The 16,606-nt window shown below is 36.5% G+C and overlaps 1 protein-coding gene across 2 annotated transcripts in view; it reads right to left on the bottom strand.

Annotated features, from left to right (window-relative positions):
* Nucleotides 1-16,606, bottom strand: part of HECTD4 (HECT domain E3 ubiquitin protein ligase 4) — a 5,422,508-nt gene that overhangs the window by 2,877,307 nt on the left and 2,528,595 nt on the right. For both annotated transcript variants that reach the window (XM_044068422.1, XM_044068423.1), the window contains exon 28: nucleotides 2,361-2,449. In XM_044068422.1, coding sequence (XP_043924357.1) covers nucleotides 2,361-2,449 — 89 coding nt within the window. The remainder of the gene's footprint in view (nucleotides 1-2,360; nucleotides 2,450-16,606) is intronic.

The following is a 16,606-nucleotide window of genomic DNA, read 5'->3' as shown; positions in this document are numbered from 1 at the left end:
GTACAGGTTATAGATCACATTAAAAGTGGGAAAAGTTTTGAAATGATTTATTGTGGTCTCATTTTTTTTATATCACAAAAACCTGTCATTTTAACAGGGGTGTGTACACTTTTTATATCCACTGTATTGTTCCAACAAATTCCATTTATCTTTATGTAACTTGTTTCTTCCCTTTTATAAAAATCCCACATCTAGTTCCTTTACCTCCTTTATAATATTCGCTACTTCAGCTGCAGTTAAGATTTTGATTTCTATTTTCTAGCGATTGCTTTGCCAGCCCAACACAATCATTTTTTTAGTTAAAACCATTTGCTCCTTAAACATCTTGCTCCAGAAACATTTCTGAAAAAGTATTCTGTAGGAAATTTTACATTACCAAAAACGTATTTCCAATTACCTCCCTCTCTCTCACACACACATATCACACATCTAGCATTTGTGACTTACCAGAGAAGAAATTCTCTGAAATCTCTTTGGGTTATAAAAATACCTATGCAAAAGTGCTAAACCTTCTGGACTTTCTTGCATACTTGGGAGCTGTACAGATATCCTTCTATTGTTCTTTTGAATAATGCCTACCCACTCTCTCTCCTAAATTTTTTCAATCCTCCCACTCCCCATTTCACCATGATCATCTCTTTTCACTTTGACTTATAACTTTTTGCTTGTGTTATGTATCAGCCTTAAATGCATAGCTCCAAAATATCCCTTCAAGTAAAGTAATCCTAAACCACTTTTCTCAATGTGGAGAATCAATCTCGTCCCTTTAAGTCTTGCCATTTTCCCCTCCCAAATAAATTCCTTCAACTCTATTATCTTCAACAACTTCTCCTCTGGTTGATAAAACTAAACCTGACCAGTACATAAAAAGGATTAGAAACATTTTCACTGCTTGTATCTTATTATCCTCATTCACTACCAACAATTTCCAGCTTCTCAATGTTTGCATTATCTTTTGTTGACTCTCTTTCCACATATTCTTAACTTCCATAATAATGGATTAAAACCATATGCCTAAATACCTCATCTTATCATGCCCCCATGAATATGGGTATTGCTGAACTAATTCATGTGAGGGTACATAGTTTACTGCAATAACCCTTGTTTTATCTTCATGTATTTTATATCTTGAAAAATATGTGAAACTTTCTCCAAATATTCCACAACACAGAGGTATCATTTCTGGATTTATCAGGTACAAAATAATATAATCTGAAAATAAAGCTAATTATTGATACTATACCAGTTACATCCTGGAATTTGTAAATCTATATTTTCTTTGCTGACTCTAAATATAAAGTAAACAACAAATGAGAAAGAGGGCTCTCACTGCCTTGTTCCTCTGTTCAGACTACCCATTCCTTAAATTCCTCACTCTCTAACAACTAAGTTAGAAAGTGCCACTGTTTCATTTTTACTTCATTACTCTGCATCCTAATCTTAGTTTTTACTGGTGCATGATCTTAAAGAGTTATTGGATATCTGTCAAACCTTTCCATTAAATACACACTCTCCTTTGAGATCATTTCTATCCAGTCTAGCCAAGTTCCTTTAACACTTTGCTAAGTTACCACTTAAAAATATGGGAAAACATATATTTATATAAAAAAAGATGCTAACAGTTAAAAATATTATACATCACATACATTCTTTTATACAATTCTTATCAATCCAACATTACATAAATTACTCTACTCTTGCTGTCCATTAAATGCAACTTCCCCTGTTTTTTTCACTTAATGTCTATAACACAAGACCTGTCAACTATCCGTACACTGGAGGAATGTTTCTATTTTTGGGCTTAACTTACCCCTGCACAAGATGCACATATTTTTGGAGGTACATCCCTGTTTTCAAGCTTGGTTTTCCCCTTCACGCTATTTTCTGAACCCCCCTCATCACGTGTGAGTTTTTGAATCAGATAAATCACAGTACATGACAGGCATACTTGTGGCACTAATAAATTAAAATAAGAGGACAGACATCTAACATCTCCCCTTTTCAGAAGAAAAAAATAAATGACCTTATGTGATTGAATTTTGCAAGAAAACTCATTAAAGACTAAAAATGTTACACACCCTCTTTGATATGTTTATATTTTCTATAATTTTTGTGACAATTAGTTTTTTAAAATACATTTCTGAGTAGCATCCCACATTCCTACTGGAAACAGGAAGAGTTAAGTGCTATCTGGTATTCAAACTGTATGTTAATGCAATGTCCAGATTTTTAGCAAGCTGTTACTACTTTTCAAGGATTTTTGTTCCTGTTTTGATGTCTGCTGGTTGAGAGGTTATGTAACACACACACATCATGGTAAATTCATCTTTTATAATTAACTAAATTCAGTGTCTGCTTACCTTAATGATAAGACCACATTCTCTAGGTCAGTACCATCAAATGGAACTTCCTTTAGAGAGCACAAAAGCTCCAATTCCTTCATTTTACTCTGAAAAGAAGAGACACAATAAAACATGTTTTAGACTAAAAGCCATTTGGCTGAACAATCTTAATCAATGGCCTCTACTGTCTTAATCGAGTAAAAAAAACAAATAAATAAATAAGGAAGCTGTAAATAAAGCTTCAAACAGCATGAAGACAAATGACTTCTATGTCACAGCTCAGTGATAAAATGACAGAACAAAGTGATATTTTAAGTTATCCTTGTTACACCCAGTGAATACAAAACTGGAACAAAGTCTGAAAAACCATGAATCACCTTAAATGTTAAAAAATCTTCATGGGCTTCGCATAAAAGTGCAATAACCTTAACGGTATAACCAATAAACGCACAAAATGAAGTACACCTGACATGTCAATAAAGCAAATCTTGAAAATGAAACTTGCTGCTATGTTACTATAAATCTGCACATTCTGATCCAACACAAATACATTTTACATACACTTATAGAATACTCAGAAGTAGAGCAAATTTGGACTTGAGTTATATCTAAGCACAGGTGTGTGTAGAGAGAGAGGGGACAGTAGATGGTTGCAGTTTGCAAAAGCAAACACAGTTACTGGCATATGTTTCAGCCTTTTGGCTGTTTTGCGTTCAGGATCACAGTATGGCAGGGTCTGGAAATTTATCCCTACAGTTCTGTTTGTGGTCTTGGAGTTGCTATATATAATGTGCACGGGGTGTAGGGGACAAAGCCCCCTACATGACAGGGATTCAGGGGGGCTTGCATCCCCTCCTGAAAAAAATATTGTTTCATCTTTTGTTTTTCGATATTTATAGATTCAGTCTAAAAAGACTGCTCCCTTTATATTCAGCACATTTGACAGTTTACTCAATGATGAAAGAATCATATAGACACAAAGAAATAGACATACATAAAACAGCACACACATACATACATTAAAGTGTACGCATACACATAATTATATTGTGTGTGTATGTGTACTTTGCATAACTAAAAACAAATCAAGCTACAAATGATCAATCTGAAAAGATCAAAATTCAAATTATCTAAAAAACATACAAAAAGGTTGGTGTGTTTTTTTATTTTTTTTTAGTAAGAAAGCTGCGACTCCCCTATGCCTCCCATGCTCTTTGCTACTTACATAAATCAATTCTGAGATCACACAACATATGAATATTATTTTGCTTCTGGCAGCAAAACAAATTGATATTTTGAATGTTTGATTAAATTAAGCATTCAAAGATCGATCGATCTATCAGTTCATAGGTGTTTATTAGGCTAATTAATACTAGGGTCCTTATACATTTTAGATGTTTATATAGGGGTGACTGCTGGTGATGACATGCTTTACTGACTGCCTCTGTTCATCAGAGACGTGGGTGCTAGACTGGGGTGAATTTTAGATTTCTCATCCAATAGTCCATGTTATAACTAATATCTATATGTATGTGTGTGTGTGTCTGTGTGTATATAAATAAGGATAAGGCATATGGAGAGTTGTATGAGAGACTGGGCACTAAAGAGGGGGAAAAGGACCTGTACAGATTGGCTAGACAGAGGTACAGAGCTGGGAAAGATGTGCAGCAGGTAAGGGTGATAAAGGATAATGAGGGAAACGTACTCACAAGTGAGGAGAGTGTGTTGAGTAGATGGAAAGAGTACTTTGAAGGACTGATGAATGAAGAGAATGACAGAGAAAGAAGGTTGGATAATGTGGGGATAGTGAATCAGGAAGTGAAACAGATTAGCAAGGAGGAAGTAAGGACAGCTATGAAGAGGATGAAGAATGGAAAGGCTGTTGGCCCAGATGACATACCAGTGGAAGCATGGAGGTGCTTAGGTGAAATGGCAGCAGAATTTTTAACCAGATTATTTAATGAAATTCTGGAAAGTCGGAGGATGCCTGAGGAGTGGAGAAAAAGTGTTTTGGTACCTATCTTTAAGAATAAGGGTGATGTGCAGAGCTGCAGTAACTACAGAGGGATAAAATTGATCAGTCACAGCTTGAAGTTATGGGAAAGAGTAGTGGAAGCTAGGTTAAGAAGGGAGGTGATGATTAGTGATCAGCAGTATGGTTTCATGCCAGGAAACAGCACTACAGATGCAATATTTCCTAAGAGTTTTGTTGAAGAAATACAGAGAAGGTCAGAAGGAGTTGCATTGTGTCTTTGTGGACTTAGAGAAAGCATATGACAGGGTGCCTAGAGAGAAGTTGTGGTATTGTATGAGGAAGTCGGGAGTGGTACAGGATATGTACTAGGGTAGTGTGACATTGGTGAGGACTGCGGTGGGTGTGACAGATACGTTTAAGGTGGAGGTGGGATTACATCAAGGATCCGCTCTGAGCCCTTTCTTATTTGCAGTGGTGATGGACAGGTTGACAGATGAGATCAGACAGGAGGACTATGATGTTTGCAGATGATATTGTGATATGTAGTGAGAGTAGGGACCAGGTTGAGGAGACCCTGGAGAGGTGGAGACATGCTTTAGAGAGGAGAGGAATGAAGGTCAGCAGGGCTAAAACAGAATATATGTGTGTAAATGTGAGGGAGGGTAGAGGAATGGTGAGGATGCAGGGAGTAGAGTTGGTAAAGGTGGATGAGTTTAAGTACTTGGGATCAACAGTTCAGAGTAATGGTGAGTGTGGAAGAGAGGTGAAGAAGAGAGTACAGGCAGGGTGGAATGGGTGGAGAAGAGTATCAGGAGTGATTTGTGACAGACGGGCACCAGTAAGAGTGAAAGGGAAGGTCTAAAAGAGGGTAGTGAGACCAGCTAGTTTATATGGGTTGGAGGCGATGGCACTGATGAAAAGGCAGCAGTCAGAGCTGGATGTGGCAGAGTTAAAGATGTTAAGATTTGCAATGGGTGTGACTAAGATGGACAGGATTAGGAAACAGTATATTAGAGGGTCAGCTCAGGTTGGACAGTTTGGAGACAAAGCAAGAGAGGCGAGATTGCATTGGTTTGGACATGTGCCGAGGAGGGATGCTGGGTATATTGGGAAAAAGATGCTAAGGATGGAGCTGCCAGGTAAGAGGAAAAGAGGAAGGCCTAAGATAAGGTTTATGGATGCGGTGAGAGAGGACATGCAGGTGGTTGGTGTGAAAGAGCATGATGCAGAGGACAGGAAGAAATGGAAACAGAAGATCCGCTGTGGCGACCCCTAATGGGAACAGCCAAAAGAAGATGAGATATATATATATATATATATATATATATATATATACACACACACACACACACACACACACACACACACACACACACACACACACACACACACACACACACACACACACACCGATAAGAATATATATACATAGAGACAGACAGAGATTCACTACAATTACCAAAATACACAAACATCAAATCAAAAATGACTGATGCTGACATTTTGATAAACAACTTACAAATGACAAAACTAGTAAAAAAATAAGAGACTTCCAAGATGGCTGCACTTTGAGTAACAGCTTAATTATGACTTTCCCAGTATGAAAACAGAAACTTAGCAGAGAAAGCCAGTGGACCTGGATTTCTGTGTAAATTTCACTACTAACTAGTAAGTGCACTGCCCGGATCCCAAGAAAAAAGAATATAGAGCACCTGATGGAAAATCAGGTCCAAAAGGTGATGAAAAAACACTGACTATGAAAAGTACTGTAGCTGTTCAGCAAAAAGAAGTGCAAGCTCCAGACTGACCTTCAGTAACCTTGAGGAAAGTATAAAGCAACTACATACAGACCTGACTAAAATAAATGAAACACTGATGGTGTATATCAACTCAAACAATAAAAGGCTGGAAAAAAATGGAATAAGCTTTAAACAGATACTAAGATGAGATGATAAAAATGCAAAACTCAAAAGGGCGAAATGAAGAAAAGGCTGGCTGAATATGAGAATGCACAAGAAGAGATTTTTAAAAAAAAAAAAAATAGAATTGGAGGATAGAGAACATACAGAAAAACAAGAGATTTTCTGCTGTACCGAAGAAGCTGGAAGGAACAGACTGCATCAATTTCATGAAAGCACAAATAAGCAAGTGAACTGACATTCCACAACAGGAATTGTTAATTATAAGGGCACATCTTGTGTACAATCCAAACCTGGTTATAAGAAAAACTAGATCTTTAACAGTAAAAATGCAATCTTAGTAGCAGAAGGAGTTGATTTTGACAAAACTGTGGCAGAAGGACAAAGTGCTAAAAGTGGGAGAGAGTAGAGTGTTTGTGGAGAAAGACTACTCATTGTACACCACGCAGAAGAGGAATACATTTATTCCATTACACAGGGAATGTCAAGAAGAAGGCATGAGACTCAAACTGCTGTACCCAGCTATCTTCAAAATATTTTTCCTGGGAGGAACAAAAACATTTTTGATGAAGTGCATGATAAGGAAAAAATACCAAAGTTTCCCCAACAAAAAGTGAGCTGTGAAACAGAAGAAGATTTTGCTGCTTCTTGTTCTGGTAATAAAGAGCACAGACAAGAATGTGCCAATGAAACTTTTCCAAGTGTTTCAAAAGAAAATGGTTGACAGAGGAAAAAGAGCACAGGAGTTGACTAGAATAATCGAAAGTGCACTGGAGATAAAGCAGAGACAGGGTTTGGTAGATGAAGATGAACAGAACAAGAAAATCTGGAAATATTGGACTTTCTTGGACTATGTTAAACTTCTAGGGGACTCTAAAGCATATGCCCTAGTTTACGTCATTAACGTTTAGAGACTAAATTTAGTAACTTGGAAACTGACAAATGTGGGATTACAAAGCAATAATTATATTTGTGAAAAAGGACAGAACATGAAAATCTGGCAATATTACACTTGTTTGGACTTTGTTAAACTTGTAGGGGACTCTGCAGCATATGCCCTACTTCATGTCATTAATGTTTAGAAAAACACTCAGGAGAGGGGAAGATGAGGGAGAGAGTTAACTAAGTAAAACACGTTTTTCTTAACAGTATTACTAAAGTGGTACATGACTTTCTCTCCAGGTTATAAAGTAAAGTTTTTTCAGTTATTTTTAAGTGTAATGGGGATACTAATGTAAATATGTCCTTCTTTTTATTGTTTTTGTTTCTTTCTCCTTTCTCTCTCTCGCCTTGTTCAGTTTTAAGAAATGTAAGGACAGCAATGTAAAAAAAAAAAAAAAAAAAAAGGGATCTGGTTAAAAGAGCATGACAAAAGAAAAATTAGTGTACTTCTCATTCTTGCACAGGGGAATGACTGGGTTGAGGCCATTAGCTTTATACGGTAACAAAGTTTTAACAGAAAGCAAGTACATGAACAAGAATACTGAATATTATAAAGTCTTTTTTTTTTTCCCTAGAAAACAGTCCTGTATCTGGTTCTCATGTTACTAGCAGACAATTTGATAAAGAGAAATGGTTTGGAGAAAATGTTTTCTGAAAGCATTCAAGTGTTTTTCCAGCTGGGAGAGCTATAAAGATGAGACAAAACCAGACAGCACTTAATAGAAACATGGGCTCTACCATGCCTCTTAGCATGGATATTTTTTTTTTGTTTAGCTTGAGTCTGTGTGTGTAGCTGTCTGTTTGGAACTTCTGTTCCTATTAAGGGGGTAAAACTCCTTTATTATTACGTCAGAAGGTTTTGGGGAGTTTCTGGAAGTGTATGCGTATTTTTATTTGAGGGTTTTCAATCAAACAAAAAGTTCTGCAAGACGTGGAATAGGCTCAAATGGAGATGACAAAAAAGAACAATTGTATAAAAAAATTAACCTGCCAAACAGTGCATGCATGCAACACAAAAGCTGGGACTAGGCATTTAACAAAAAAGCTGTTATATATAAAAGGTGGGAATAATAACCCCTCAAGAATATAATTCTTTCTACCATATCTTTAAATGTCAATGGTCTCACAGATAAAAAAAAAAAAAGAAGAGTAGTGGACTATATTAAAAAATAAAGAGTTCAAATATCTATGCTACAGGAGATGCACTTGGAAAGAAATTAACATGTGAACATGACAGTATGGTTATTCAGCGGAATACCTGGGGCAAAGGAAGAGAAGAGTACTTTATATTAATTGAAAGAGGAGCTCCAATAGTAATAGAAGAGGGAAAAAAAGACAATAATGGCAGATTGGGTATATTCTACCGATAACTGCTATAATGGAACTAAATAAAATTCTGGGAGCAATAATAAGCTTTCAGCAAGGAATAGTACCTTATGCGTGGGGACTGGAATTTGATTTGCAACATATTACTCCCCAAGATACAAAAACTGGGCTATGCTAGACAGAATCTACATTTCACAGGAACATGTGCATTTAACTGAAGGTCTTGATACGCACCCAATAACTATTTCTGATGATGCGCCAAAATAACTAAAATAAAAATACATAATAATTAAATAAAAATGAGACACTGGTGCTTTACCACCTATCTGTTATAAAGAGAGGAATTTAAGGAATGGGTAGTGGAAATTATTCAGGAGATATTAGTGAAGAAAGAAACAACTTCTGAAAATATAGCTAAAGAGTGGGATAAAATTAAAGTGGAATTTAAAAATATGGTGGAAATAAAAGAAAGGGATATATGGTTAAGAAGTAACAAGAATTATTTAGAGGGACTGACAAATATTAAAGTACTGCAAAACAGGGAGAATCTCAAAAAACGAGAGAAGGAATAAATACAGAATGCTAAACAGAAAATAAGGGATTACCTCGATAATATGCATGAGTTCAAAAAGATTGCTGTTAAGCAACTGTTTTTTGATGATAATTCTAGAGGACAAAAGTTTTTAGCACAGCAACTCAAGCAACAGAAAGTAGAATGGGCTGTCGCCAAGCTTAGGGAGCCTATAACAAGGGATACTGTAGAAGTATTAGAAATATTTCAGAAATTCTATGAAAGTATGTAAAACAGAGAAATATGGAAATCAAAAAAGGTACAAATGCAAATGTTTATGGAAAAATTACAACATGCCAAGGCTAGAGGCAGAGGAGGCTCAGTTACTAACAGGATAGGAGGAGATGAGATAAAAAGGGTGATGTAGAACCAATGCACAGGAAAGTCCCCAAGAATAGACAGTATTCCTGAGGAAGTTTGGAAGCTAGAGGAAAAAACTGATAAAGATCTGGAAGGTTTTGTTTAACAATATTTTACGAGGAGGAGAAGTACCAACATCCTGAAAGAAAGCGGTAGTAGCTCTAATAACTACAGAGGTTAAAACATCCATCAGATCCAGCTTCATACAGGCCCATTTCAATACTAAATCATGATTATAAAGTGTTTATGTCTATAATGGCTAAAATAATGGCAAAGGTGATGCCAAAATTTATTTTATTTTATTTCCAGTTTGATAACCGGGGAAGTCCACTGGGCCCGAAAGCCCGTTTTCAGTGGAGGCCCGGGGAGAAAAACTCCATAATAATAATACATTACACACATAACACTCTGTGTTCTAACAGCATAACACCTTTAACAATTTCCAAAAACATAGTACATTTGGCAGTATATATAAGAAATTAATATTTTTATGCGACTGTATTGTTAGCATAGAAGAGAGAGATAAAAAGAAATTATACATGGATTTGATAGATTTGGATCAATGTGGCTTTGTGGAGGGGAAGCGAACATCTGATAACAAACAGAACATTGATGATCCGGAGGGAAGCAGAATGTAAGAAAATACCACTGTTGCTGGTAGGTCTTGATGCAGAGAAAACATTTGACACAGTAAGCTGAGATTTTATGAGTAGAGCAATGGAGGCATTTGCATTCCCTGATAAAATTATAAGGCTGAGTAGGAGGATATATGAAGTATCAGAGGCAAAAGTTAAAGTGAGTGAGGTCCTCTCTGATAAACTCTGCTTGAACAGAGGAGGAAGTTAAGGGGGGTCCTCTCATCCCTTTATTTGCATTATATTTAGAACCACTGGCAAGGAGAATAAGGGGCTCAGAAATTCAAGGATATATTTGGTATGGTAGTGAAGAAAAGCTGGCTCTATTTGCAGATGACATTATTTTATACCCGACAAAAAAACAGAAAAGGATACTAGAGTGCTGGGGAACAAACTGAGACAGTTTCAAACTTTTTCGGGAAACAAAATTAATGAAGCTAAAACAAAAGCAATAGCGATAAATTATGTACCTACATATGAACTGGTTCAGCAATATCCATATTTGTGGGGAAATGATAAAATGAAGTATTTAGGAGTGTGGTTTTAAAAATACCACTGGTGTGGCAGATAAGGATATGTGGGAAGAGGCTAAACAAAAGATAATACAAAAAACTGAGAAAATGGAAGTTCTTGTTATAAGGATATTGACAGTAAGATACAAGCAGTTAAAATGTGTGTAGTCCCTTTAGTATTGTACACTGGGCAGGCATATTTTTATCAACCAGAGGAGAAGTTGTGTACAGCAATTAATAAAGACCTGAATGAATTTATCTGGAAGGGGAAGACGGCAAGAGTCAAGTAGGATAGGCTTATTCTTCCACTAGAACAGGGCAGACTGAGATTAACTGAGTTGAAGGGGTATTTCACAGCAACACAGTTAAGGCTCCTATACATAGCACAAGCAGAAAACTGCAATTCAAAGTGGAAAAAGATGATGATGAAATGGGGGGAAGCTCAAATAACAGGGAGAGACTGGGATTTTAGATGCAGACCTTCAAGGAGAAAAATAATAATTATACAGAATGCTATATTCATAAAGTAGCAGAAAGTCTTATAAGAACTAAGCCAACAAGGGAATGAAAAAAGGAGATTCTGCTGATAGGGAAGATAACAATTAGGGATACAGACAATACGCAAGAGGGGTGGGAATATACTGGAGAAAAATGGCAAAAGAACCAAGTTATTGGGAGCAAATAACTAGAGAGGGAAAGGTAACAGAATGGGAGGACACCACAAACTTAACTGGATTGCAGGCTAGAGACTGCCTTCCATATCAAGGATTGATATCAGATTATAGGCAAAGAAAAAGGGGGGGGGGGTCCTAAATGAAAGATCAGCACTGCTAAAATTTTTAGTAGAATCTATAACAGAAGTTGCCATTACGAAAAGAATAATTAGTAGAGCTTATAAAATATTACATGATAACTATAAGAATCAGAGGAGGTTAGGAAGGACTGGGAAAAGAGATTAGATAAGCAATTCATGAAGAAATAATAGGGGATATATGTATGTCTCCCAAATATGCAACAAAATCTAGAAGATTTAGGATCTTTACCTGGAAGTGTTTACACTAGTATTTTTATACCCTAAGCAGACTTCAAAGAATTTTTCCTCAGGTAGACAGCAAATGCTGGAGGTGTGATGGGGAAGAAAGATGTAACTGCGCACATATTTCTGGACATATAATGGTTTGGCAGACTTTAAAGATTCCCTGCTGACTGCTATGTCAGAGATGTTGGGTGAGCAGGTTGGAGTAACTAGGGAAATGATTTTTTAGAGCTATGACAAAGAATCGGAATTGCCTAGCCATAGTAAGTAAGGTCTAAAAAAGCAATTACTAGAAAATGGAAATCAAAGTCTAAACCAAATTTACTAGAAGTAGCAAAGATAGTAACAGAGATAAAACGACGTGAAATTGGATCTTCAGAAAAGGATAGAAGCAAATTACACAGGAAAAATGGGAAATGTGGGATCAATGCATGCAGAGGAGGAACAAGGCTTAAAAGAAGGTGGATTTGAATGAGCTGTGTAATGGCTGACTACCGATGGTTGGATATGTCAAAAGTGATGTACAATGTTTGCAGCTACAGTTGTGTCAGCACAGTTAGGAATGTATAATGCTTGCAACTGAGATTGTGTCACCATGGTTTACTTTCATTTATATAAATGTAACATGGTCTATGTCATACATGGTAATTTAATAAAGATTCTTCTTGTTTAATAAAAAAAACTACCAAAAATAACTCACATCAAAAAGTTTCCTTTTCTGATGCTAAGGGAAAACCCTACCTCTATTTTCAGCTAAAATTCATCTGACTGTTAGTAGAATTACAGACTGTGTTTTCCTAAAGTAAGATGCTGAGTACGAATTTATGGTTAGAGACAGGATTAGAGTTACCACACATTGGTAAAGTGGGGAGGGGGTAATGAACCATGTGTGTTCTAACAGTAACTTTAATGTAATGTGATATTGGTTGTTAGAATTTGGGTCAGAAATACTACCTTCACAACCTAAGCCAGTATAAATGTGCCCAGAAGAATACAGATCTTTTAAATGCATATGCAAAAACTGTTAGAAATTCATTGTTTTAGAAAATTCAACCTGTGAAATGTTAAAAAAACACAACCATCAGTACTGAATGTATATGTGTGTGTATATAAATATAAATATATATATATATATATATATATATATATATATATATACATATATATAAATATATACACACACACACACACACACACACACACATATATATATATATATATACACACACACACACACACACACACACACACACACACACACACACACACACACACACACACACACATATATACACCACAGCCTCAAGTTAGTGTCATAGATACAAGCTTACATTAACAATCTTTGGGGGGAAAAAATCTAATGCAAACAATGAAAAACCCACCTTTGTCTCACAAGTAAATACTGGGCATCATACATACAAAGTAGAATACTGGATTCACTTCACATTCATTAAAACTGCTACACTGTGATGCATACTGATGTGTCTTGCCTCCAGATGTGCCTATGCTTGCTTCAACATAAAAACAGAGTCTTTTTCTAAAGTCTGGCTGTGGTTATGGTTGTGTACAAATGCTGCATTCATAACTGCAGGCTGTCAGATTTAGCTTTCAGACTGCACAACAATGTACTGAAAACAAAATAAATCTGTATATGAAGGAGGCCAACAGTACCAATATCATAAAAAAGCAAACACAAACAAGATTGCACTTTTCTGAAATGTTTCCTACTTTTTTGAGGCAGACTGTGAGACGATATTAAAAGCATCAACAGCAGATTTTTTTACATCTACAAAAGTTTCAAATATTGTACTGCTCTATGATGTCTACTACTCTTAGCAACACTTTTATCAGATGTGAAGTACACAAGAAGCAAAACACTGATGCTATTCACAGTTTTCAAAATATGTCTCAGTTCTTTTAAATGTGTAATGACCAAGTTAGTTTTCTGAGCAATTTTCCAAACTTTGAATACTTAAAGTGCATTGGTCACATTCAGAAGCATTTTCCTGTTAAACTTCTCATGTTAAAATTGTAAGTGATTTTGCAAAAAAAAAAAGATTATTCTGTATTGTTTGATTTTTTTTTAGTTTTACTGTTTGTTTCCTTGAGTTTTCTCTAAAACCATAGTCACAAAATGATGACATGATAGGTACTGCTGCAAAGCATTGTGGGTAACCCAAACCAAGTTACTTAAAGGAACCACTTATCTTCCGTGTGGCTTAACTATTACATCATAGCATGTATTAATTTTCAGTATAACTTCTCCACCTGCTAGAACTAATTGATAACTTGTCTTTCTAGAAATAGTTATCCCCTTTGGGAAAAAACATGTACCCATGAATTACCACATAGGTGGCAGTGCACTAAACACTGCAAGTGTGATAAGAGACTTAGGGACATAGGTGGACAGTGGTCTCACCTTCGATAACCACATCGCCACAACCGTCAGGAAATCCTTCTATGTGGCACACCTCATCACTAAGGACTTTTCATCCAGAAAAAAGGAAGTCATTGTCCCACTGTACTCATCCCTCATTAGACCCATAATAGAATACAACGCCCCATTTGGATGTACCTCTCAAGACATCTGCAACAACTGGAAAGGCCACAGAAATACCTCACTAAAAGAATTACAGGCCTACAGCAGATGCCCTATGCTAACCATCTAAAAAAACTCCAGCTATACTCTATCGCATATTGTCTACTCAGAGGTGATCTCTGCTTAAGCTACAAGGCCATGTCAAACCCAGAGCTGCTGGACATGCTACACTTAAAGAAATCTCAATCCCTCAGAGCCACACGCTCCAGGGATCTAAATCTTGTCATCACAATGAACCAAACATGCTGGAGGGATAGGTTCCTGACCCAGAGACTCCCCAGACTCTGGGATAGACTGCCCATACATGTCAAGCAGAGCCACCTCTTTGGCCCTCTTCAAAAGAAACCTTGACAACTGGAAGGGAGATAGGAAATTCACCCCGGGGATCATGTCAGTCGCCCTGCTAGTCAGGGGTCCAGAGAAGTAAATATTGTGGGAAGAAATTGCCAGGGAATTGTTATGGCTAGGCTTGTATAGCTCCTAGGGCCGATAGCCTAGTACCACCCTATGAACCTATGAACTCCTGTTAATACATTTGATATTGAAATACACTTGCCTACAAATTTAGTTTAGGTAGTGAGGCATTGTGGGTTCAAGTCTTTCATGATGTGATGACAGGGATTTTCTGCTCTAAAAAAAAAATTCAGGGGGCTGTCCGTAGAAACAAATAAATGCTAAAACAAGACACCTTTCATCAAAAAAATGTACAATTTTGTTTTGTAAAGAGGTTATACCCAAATTCCAAAATTTTGTCACTTAAATTTACTTCAGAACTTAACTGATACATTTTAATGGACTCTGTGTTAGGCACTTTTTCTATTGATAAAGGAGGAACTTTCTGTGTTAACTAGCTTGGACGCGTCTATATTAGATGATCGAATTTTCAAAAGTTCGACTGTCATATGGTCGACACAATATGGTCAAATTTTTGAAAATTCAAACATTTTAACGCAGATCTGCATACAGCGCGGAATGGGAAGATTTCCCTTTTCTGCACTCTGGTGCGATCTCGGACCTGGTATATTTAAACAGCGGTGGTGTGGTGGGTGCAAGGGGGATTTGCCCCCCTGCTTAAAATGTTCAGGTAGGTTATTTGTGTAGTATAATTTTTTTTATTAGATTTTCGAACTTTTAAATATTCGATCATATGGTGTTGACCATATGACAGTCGAACTTTTGAAAGTTTGATTATCTAATATAGACCCACTTGGACAACTGGATGGGGAACAGGAAAGTCAGTCTTGGTTTGGCACCTAGTCTCTAAGGGACACAGGCAGCCTGTAAATGGTTTATCTTCTAAGCGCCTGCTTGTAAATGTTTCACATCCCAAGCCCCTGCTTACAAGTGTCAAGGGTACCAGAACTTGTCAGAGGTTTGGGATACATGGCTAGACTTAAAAAGGCTCTTGTGGTCATTAGTCTACTAAACACCTATGAACCTGTGAATGTATGAAAGCACTCAATCTGTGATCAGTATTTACATTTGTTTTATGGTTCTGTGCTGTTACTGTGCCGCAATTCTGCCCTCGTGATAAATACATTGTTTTTTTAGCAGTGTTTTGATCATTAAATATACTTTTTACATATTCCTTGAAGGCAGTCCATCCTGTTCCTAGACCACTGCGTGTTTTATATTCCAAAGGAAAACTTTACATTACATTCAGTGTCCTCTTATTTATTTGCTTACACAAAAGCATGTTATTAGATTGCACCAAGGGCCAGAGAGTCCAGACATTCGCATATGCAAAAGTAACAGAACATATCGATTCTCTATACATTATAAAAATCTGTGCACTTTTATACACCATCCTCCACCTCAACAACTCACAAATTACAGCTTATTAACTTAAACATGATTTTGTCCAGCCCTTCTTCTCTTTTTATATTGTAATGTCTACATTTCTTAAAACTCAAAAAAGAGGAAAAAGGCACTTGTTTATTTTAGTATCTTTGTCACATACAATAACTGAAAAAGCTTTACAGTATAACATGCAATTTACATAATGAAATGTTGTATACAAATACTGCTAAGAAAAAAAAGTTTTACTTCTTTTTTTTATTTTCCTCTTCTCTGCAGTGTCCTGCCAAACATTAATGGCATGAAGTGGAATATGAGTTTCAGTCACCCACAAGTTTAACAAAGTCAACAAAACTCCAATCTTTCCACTTTTTCTTGTAAAGCCTTATTTCACAAATATGATTGATGCTTTATAGTCTCACATGTATTCACTAATTTCAATGTTGCTGGTCTTCTTCCAGTTCCTCTCCAAACCCCAGACTCCAATTCAAGTCCAAGGTACTCTTTATTCTTCTAGTCAGCTCCTGTTCTTTTTTTCTGACTCTCAAGCATTTTCCTTTGAAACACTATAGAATGTTTCACTGGCACTGTC

This window comes from Protopterus annectens, chromosome 4.part0 (genome assembly GCF_019279795.1).
Source record: "Protopterus annectens isolate FY-2018-M chromosome 4.part0, PAN1.0, whole genome shotgun sequence".
In the NCBI taxonomy this organism is placed as follows: Eukaryota; Metazoa; Chordata; order Ceratodontiformes; family Protopteridae; genus Protopterus; species Protopterus annectens.
Note: the sequence above shows the minus strand (reverse complement) of the source record. Positions and strands in the feature narration are given on the sequence as shown.